Source organism: Olea europaea, unplaced genomic scaffold, assembly GCF_002742605.1.
Source record: "Olea europaea var. sylvestris unplaced genomic scaffold, O_europaea_v1 scaffold1459, whole genome shotgun sequence".
In the NCBI taxonomy this organism is placed as follows: Eukaryota; Viridiplantae; Streptophyta; class Magnoliopsida; order Lamiales; family Oleaceae; genus Olea; species Olea europaea.
The window spans coordinates 16,596-25,081 of record NW_019232140.1 but is presented as its reverse complement, the minus strand read 5'-3'; the positions used below and the strand labels follow the sequence as shown (position 1 = coordinate 25,081).

The 8,486-nt window shown below is 31.3% G+C and overlaps 1 protein-coding gene across 1 annotated transcript; it reads left to right on the top strand.

Annotated features, from left to right (window-relative positions):
* The first annotated feature begins 5,639 nt into the window (after positions 1 to 5,639).
* LOC111376140 (amino acid transporter AVT1J-like) lies at positions 5,640 to 7,871 on the top strand. The gene is made up of 4 exons (XM_022999082.1): positions 5,640 to 5,955; positions 6,245 to 6,852; positions 6,939 to 7,019; positions 7,409 to 7,871. Exons 1-4 carry the CDS (start codon positions 5,802 to 5,804, stop codon positions 7,844 to 7,846), a joined length of 1,281 nt encoding a protein of 426 aa, XP_022854850.1. The 5' UTR covers positions 5,640 to 5,801; the 3' UTR covers positions 7,847 to 7,871.
* The last annotated feature ends 615 nt before the right edge of the window (positions 7,872 to 8,486 follow it).

Sequence of the window (8,486 nt, the reverse complement as noted above, 5' to 3'; positions counted from 1 at the left end):
GCCCTGGACATCCAAGGGTTGTCAAAATGGCTTTAGCCATTTTTAATTATTTATAAATTAAATTTTTAATTAATTCTTTGTGAAAGGAGGCTTAAGTACTATGACCGAAGAAGTGCCATGTTGGAATTTTCGGACTGGACATTCAGCTCCGTTGGATCCTTATTAAATTTCATTCCATTATATTTAATTTTTTTCTTTCCTATTTTCAACTTCACAATCTTTCATAAAATAATATTAAACATAAATCAAAAAAAAATTCTTTTTTTCAATCGCTTATTTTTTAAAAAATATTATTCCACCCGTTTTTTTGAATTGGAGCCAAATGAGGGGTCAACCTTCTATAGTTGGAAAGTGTGCAGAATAATTGTCGGGTAGCTTTGGCTTTTTGTGGGCACAAATTGATCATTCCGTCTTATACGGAATCACCCATGCCCACTCGTGACATCTTCCAATCCCTAGTTGATAATTATCTTTACATATTTATTTTTAATCACATATTTACATAAAAAAATTTTTTTTTTTTTTGCACGTTAATTTAAGATTTTTCTAAACTTTTTAATCACATATTCTTCTAAAAGTAGTGTTAAAAACATTTTTTCTTAAATAATGATTATCAAACAAAGGCTAAATTGACATCAAGCCTCCATTTCAATACAATTTATAAATTCAATTAAAATATTAAATATTAATTTCGATTGCACATGCATAATCATCTTCATGATGAATCGGCAGTTGCCTCACATCATGAATATTAATTACTTACATCTAGGCTTCGACAATTTAACCGAAATCGAATCTCCCAAATCGAAACCGAACCGAAATCGAAAGTTTCGATCCAGTTCCCGAAAAAATAAATTAGGAACCGGAACTAAGAACCGAGAACCGACTGGGTCGGTTCTTGTTTCCTGAACAGAATCGTGGGTACTCGAATGGAACCGGTTTTTATAAATAAAAAAATTTATTATTATTATTTATAATTTATTGGCTAGAAAAAACATATAAAACCTAAAAATCCTGATTTTGGTAGTAATTAGTCTAAAATTGTAAACTCTAACAATAAAAAAAGTAAGATTGTTTCCTACTTTTTTTACATCTCACCTTACATCATATTGTTTCATCCGTTTCCTACTTTTTTTACATCTCACCTTACATCATATTGTTTCATCTCAAAGATTATTATATGTTAATGTTTACAATTTGAGTTTTTTATAAATAAATTTTTTTAAATAGATTGTAATATAAGTTAATGAATCAAAGTGTTCATTCTTTTGTAATTCAAATTTTTTACTTTCTTGTATTATTAATAAACTTAAGTGATTTTTTTAAATTTTTTCACAATGCATGACAATTGAATTTGATATATTCATTGCTCGCGCTGTATTGTACCTTTTTGTTATCATGAGTTCGTGGTTCTCTTTTTAAATATTTATTTTTTATTTTTATTTAAATAGAGCGAGTTCAATATGTGGACTGTAATTTTAAGTAAAGTATATTATTTTAACTATATTACTTATATTTTATTAATTTTTAAAAACTAGTCCCCATGTTCCTCGAATGGATAATTTAGTTGTTAAGAAGGTTGCCAAGTAAACTAGATATAAAGATGGTGGCTAGGGTTGTTGTTTCCATTATGATTATATAATATCAAGATCTCAATGGATTCACAAGATTTGTTCGTTCTTTTTCTCTGATAGATGGTCAAAACATCATTTGAGTTCAAATCCTGCTGAAAGGACCACTAGAGATTAGAAATTTTTGAAAAAACAATAAGATCTTGAAGAGTACTTAATTAATAGTTAACAAAGCCAAACCCCCTTTTGATAATTAAAAAAAAAAAATAGTCATTGCAAAAACAGGATTTGGATCCGTGACCTCAAGGTTATTCGCCTTATGAGCTACTAAGTTGCTCTACTCAACACATTTGGAACATTTCATTTCCAAAGCCAATAATAAATTGGACAAGTATAACATTATCTAGGTTGAAAATAAAATCAATCAAAAATGCTTAATTTACAATTTTTATGAAAAAATTTCTAGGCAATTTCTTTAGGCATAAATTTCATGCCCTTAAACTCTATTTTTTAAATTTCACTTTCAAAAATTACGCACTAGTTTTTTTGTGGATAAAGCTACTTTGAAGGATTTGAAAGAAAGCTTGGCATAACTATGTGTGGTTGTAGATGATTCAATGAAAAAGTTAATTGCATTTTAAACTATCTAATGATATAATGTCACGTCGCATTATGTCGAACTTCATGTCAACCTTGATACTCATGTAATATGATTAGTTTTTATGGATAAAGCTACTTTGTTTGAAGGATTTGACAGTAGCATTATGTCGAACTTCATGTCAACCTTGATACTCATGTAATATGATTAGTTTTTATGGATAAAGCTACTTTGTTTGAAGGATTTGACAGTAGCATTATGTCGAACTTCATGTCAACCTTGATACTCATGTAATATGATTAGTTTTTATGGATAAAGCTACTTTGTTTGAAGGATTTGACAGTAGCATTATGTCGAGCTTCATGTCAACCTTTGATATTCATGTAGGATGAATTTTTATTTTTATTTTTTTAATTTCAATATAATCATGTTATATTTAGAGTTTGTGTTGGTATGGATTTTAATAATTGATTTTTTTATCATTATAGTAAAGTGGGTCTTACTTGTGAGAGAAAAATTCAAAAATAAAATAATGAAATAACAATCAAAAAATTAATTTTAATTGATTTTTAATTTGTAATAAACAAGCACTTCTAAATTTTTTTTAGATATAAAAATATATATACCCCCGTTATAATTCATATGCACCCCGCGCGTCCCTCTCTCTCATTAATATGCACCACATGATTATTACTCGATTCTCCACTACACTGCACTCTACATATCCGATGCAAACACCCATCACATCCCAAGTCATTCAAAATATCTTCTACGCTCTCTCTACATTTACAAACAAGACTCTCTCTCTCTCTAAAAATATCTCTCTCTATCTCTCCAATATACAAACACAAATATATACATTTATGATATAAGGTTGAACCCCAATTTCGAGAGATTCTACCGCCCCGTTCTTGAAGCATTGTGAGGGAAATAAATCGTGAGATGTGCCTCAACAGGATAGGGAACAAAAGCTTGCCCGTACATTAATGCCTACAAAGAGTCCAATTCCATATTTCAGGAATCGAACTCTTACACTACGACTGCCGGTAAGGCTGAGACTACCTCACTCTTATTCTTTGCACCACTGGGTTATGCTGAGATAACATAAGTTGTTTTTAACAAATTGGTAAAAAAAATAATATTATTTACTAATTAAGGACATAAAAAATAAAAGCACAAAATTAAAAAAACAAAAAGAAAAATTAAATGGGGCTAGAGACTTGCCCCGTCCCGACCCGATCCAGCTTCGAACTCTCCCCGTCTCGCTTTAATCGGGTATGGGTATGAGGTAAAATAACAAAAATACCCAACAAGACGGGGTGGGAATGGTCGACCTGTCCCATACCCGCCCCGTTGCTATCTCTATATGTCTCTCTCCGTACCCTCCCAGTCAGACTAATGCCAACTCCACCCACTTCAACTTCAACCACACAAAAAGTAACATCTATACACGTGGTCAACTCGAGTCAATTCCTATTTTTGTTATCTAGTTTGTGCTAGCTGTCAATTGAAATAATAAGAATAATAGGTGACGATGGTGGTGTACTATTAGTGGTCCGACGTTGTAGATGACAATCGACTACTGCTTTTAGATTTTCTCGTTTTTCTCTTTTTATGATTTTGCGACGGCTGGAGTTGGAGGTTGATTTGTGGTGCATTGAAAGTGCAGATAGCTTTCGTGGTTGTGGTGTGGTGGAGGTGGAAGAGATGGTGGATTTGAGTTGGTTGTTGCTTCTTGTGTATAGATGTATAGTGGCAATGAGCGATCTATGTGTATGCATACTGGTTAGTCTCCATGTATGCTATGTGTGAGGTGTGTGGAGGTGATGGTGATGGGTTGAAGCGACGGCGATGATGTGGTGGTGATGCAGGTGATGGTCTTGTGGTGGTGGTGGTAAAGTGACGTCGATGTTATTTGGTGGTCTTGGTAGTGGTAGGGTTGATAGTCAGGCGCAATGGGTGAGATGAAGACTAGTACTGAGAAATTTGGGTAATTATGATAAATAAAATATGAATAAATTGTGACAAATAAATAATATGTGATTTTAAAAAAATGTATGATTTGTTAGTAAATTTGTAGTTGTAATCTATAATTTATGGATTTGTGATCGATAAATAAGTTATGACAAGTTAATTTAATAATGATCGTGAAATAAGTTGCAACAAGTAATTTGATAATTAATGATCAAAAAACAATACATGTTCATTTAATTTGATAATTTATTATCGATAAATAAGTTGTGATCTATGAAATTTGTGATTTATGACTGAAATGTTCAATTATTGTGACTAGTATGTAACTGTGATCATAATATTTATCTAATTACCTATTTAATTTAAACATATTTAATTATCTATTCAATTAATACTACATTAACTTTGGTAGGAATGTGAAACATATTTCTTGATTTAAGGGAGAATCTTTTTACATGTGTGTATGTGATGTAACGAGCATCGATACAAATCACATGTCATATTAATTCATGCATGGATGTAAATTGTGTCTTTAAATCTTTGTAGTTATGTAATAATTTTTTTTCCCTGAAATTATGTTAAATTATGGCCTACAATTATTTATTATATTAAAAGAACGATATATAAACCTTCTTGTATAGGCCATTTGGGTAGATTTATCAATTCCTTGAAAAAGTTGTGATACTTCCAATTTTATTTTTTTGTAAGACTAATCCATATGTCAAAATTAGTATATGGAAGAATTACATATTAATGGAACAAATATTATTAAAGTATTAATTCATTTTGAATAATTATTTTACAATGGCAGTGTATAGTAAAATTTTGGTTACATTAATGATTGTAGTATATTTGTTATCAAATATTATATTAATTTTTTTCTGAAATTAAAAATTGATTTAAAAATATATTAGTAAATTTCATATACATTTCTACAACGTTTGGTTATTTATAATGATATATTTGTAATTTTTTTTGTTCCCCCCCCCCCCCCCCCCCAAAATATACACATATATAAGACAGTCCATTCTAAATAGGAATTTTTTTTTTTCTTTTTTTTCTTAAATAGAATATAATCTCTCCTTTATTTGGATTAGGAGTTCGATTCTTTTATGATTTTACATTTTAGTTTTCTTTCTTTTAGAATTTCAATTTTCTTTCCTTATAAAGAACATGTTTGGTACAACTTAAAATCCAATTAAAATCAATTTTTTGACTGTTATTTCATTATTGCAGTCGTAATTTTTGAATTCTTCTCTCACGGGTAGAACTCATTTTATTTCTAACGGTCAAAAAATCAATTAATAAAATTCCTATCAAACAAAAACAAAATTTTAATTTTCTTTACTTATATTAATAAAATTAGGGAATCAATTTTCTTTGTACACTTCTTAAATAATATATTCGTTATAATTATATTACTCTATTTTGAAAATTTCAATTTTATTCTTATTTTGAAAATTCAATTGTGCTTTCGCATCAAAATTGATCCAAATATATACAGTATAAATCTAAGATCAAACCATGCAAATTGCAAAGCTATAAGCAATTGGCACGTAACACGAGAAACAAATCTGGGATAAACCCCTTTTTTTTCATCTTCTCTCACGCACACAGTTGAACAAATTAATCGGATTTTTTCTCGACAGTTTGAATCCATGAATCCGGAACCAGATAATGGCTACCCAGTTACCCTACCGCTCTTGGCTGGTGATTGTGAGAAGGGACACGACACTACTCATCCCTCACACGCCATTTCAGGCTCTACCTCTTTCTTCAAAACCTGCTTTAATGGACTCAATGCTTTGTCAGGTTCGCTTATTTTTTAAGAAATTTATCTGGGTTTCTTCTGCGACTTTAATCTGATCTATTTTGTTTTAAGTTTTTCGTTCAGTGAATGTTACTCTGTGGAAAATGCATTCGAATTAGGAAATCTATGTTGATAACCCAGAAAAACTATTGAAAAGGAATGTAGGAAGACTTTCTTCAATAAGCTAATTATTTCCTCGTGCTTTAAAAATTTAGGCATTTGAATTCCAAACATGTGATAAACGCCATTACATACTATTGGCCAAGTGAATCGTATGTTCTTTGGTCTCAGGTGTAGGAATATTGTCAGTACCATATGCACTGTCTTCAGGGGGATGGTTGAGCTTGATACTTCTCTTTGTTATTGCGAGCTTAACCTTCTATACAGGCTTGTTAATTCAAAGATGCATGGATATGGATCCAAATATAAGAAGCTATCCCGACATTGGCTATCGTGCATTTGGATTCAAAGGAAGAGCTTTCGTTTCCATTGCGATGAATATGGAACTCTACTTGGTGGCAATAGGTTTCTTGATCCTAGAAGGGGACAATTTAGATAACATATTTCCAAACATGGATTTCGAAATTGCTGGTCTTTTTATTGGTGGAAGACAGAGCTTCGTAATCATTGTTGGCCTTATTATATTGCCTACTGTTTGGTTGAACAATATGAGTATTCTTTCATATATATCTGCTAGTGGAGTTTTAGCTTCTTTTATATTATTGGCTTCAATGCTATGTGCTGGTGTATTTGATGGCATTGGATTTCATGAAAAGGGAACGCTTTTGAATTTGAAGGGGATCCCAACTGCTGTTAGCCTGTACGCGTTCTGTTATTGTGCTCATCCAGTTTTCCCCACTCTATATACTTCCATGAGAAACCAGAAGAAATTTTCAAAGGTAATGTAAGATTTGTATTTGAACACCAATGGATTGTCTGTTTGAAGGTTGATTTTGATTTTGGTGAATTGGATTTACCATTGCAGGTCTTGCTCATTTGCTTTCTCGTTTGTACCATCAGCTACGCGTCAATGGCAGTTTTAGCATATCTGATGTTTGGCTCTAAGGTAGTGTTGGATATGGCTAGTTTCAAATTGTTTTTTCTTTAAAGATTGCTTTTATATAAATAAAAAGGAAGAATAAATAACAAAGAAACTACATAATTGGCAGGAGAATCAAAGAAACAGGGAAAGTTATCTTTGACAATAGAGTTGCGGTATAAAATTAGAATATTCTATTGCATTATTTTTAGAATAATGTTATCTAGCATCAATGGTGTTGAAAGTGCGAGCATATCACATATCCCATTAAATGGGCCATAATTCATTGTATTTAATTGAACTTGTAATTTAATGCCACTAGTGAAACCATCTAGACTGGTGTTAAACACAAATGGTGCTAAATAGCAATACTCTTGTATTTGTTGTGTGTCTTGTAATGGTTACTTTCTCAACAGGTACAATCTCAAGTGACCTTGAACCTTCCAACGAACAAAATCAGCTCGAAAGTGGCAATTTACACCACACTCGTGAACCCAATAGCAAAATATGCTTTGATGGTGACACCAATTGTGCGAGCCGTGGAAAATCATTTTCGATCTTTCCACAACACAAGACTTGTCAGTATACTGTGGAGATCCACCTTGGTGATTAGCAGTATCATTGTAGCCATTGCAATCCCCTTTTTTGGTTATCTAATGTCACTTGTTGGAGCATTTTTAAGCATAACAGCCTCAGTTATACTTCCATGCTTGTGCTATTTGAAGATTTCTGGCATTCATCAGAGATTTGGATTTGAAATGATGTTCATTATAGGTATTGTAGTAATAGGTGTTGCTATAATGATTGTTGGTACATACACATCTTTGAAAGAAATAATTGGACATTTGGTATGAAATTTTTTATTGTTGATCTATCAAATATTACTAAAATGAAAATTATATTTGTTTGCATTGAGTTACTGTGCTAGTGAGGTTGACATAATCCTTGATATCGTGCCTCATGACATTCATCATTAGACTGTTTAAAATATAGACAATTTTTTCATCCAATCGTATATTGTCAACGCCTATGATGTCAAGGCATCTATCAACATCTTTATGGCAAAATATCATTATTCTATTTGTTTTCCATGATGAGTTACTTTTGCTCGAAATTTCGTGTGTTTTCTCAACATTTCGGGTTCGATTATTATTTCACCCTTGTGTTGAATTTTGTATTAAAATATTCGTCAGATTTGTATTTATAGATAAGTTAGGAAGAACTTATCAATTTTAAGTAATTTACTATATTTATAGACTTGTAGATAAGTTTATAAAAAGAGAGAACATGTGATGCAATCAAACTACTAAAGAAATAATGACAAACAATAAAAAACATCTTGACACAATATAAAAACAATAGAGACATACCGACAAGAGGAGAGAATTCTATCCGTAAGTATGTTGAACAAAGAAGGATCGTGGAAGCAATTGATTAATTGACATCGACATATACTGTAAATTTTAAGAAAATTATTACAAGGAGAAAGCAAAA

Bases quoted from the DNA above. Each gene is read 5' to 3' on its own strand.
- LOC111376140 (XM_022999082.1), top strand. From the start codon at position 5,802: ATGAATCCGGAACCAGATAATGGCTACCCAGTTACCCTACCGCTCTTG. The intron at 5,956-6,244 runs GTTCGCTTATTT...CTTTGGTCTCAG, and splicing joins TGGACTCAATGCTTTGTCAG to GTGTAGGAATATTGTCAGTA. The intron at 6,853-6,938 runs GTAATGTAAGAT...TTACCATTGCAG, and splicing joins ACCAGAAGAAATTTTCAAAG to GTCTTGCTCATTTGCTTTCT.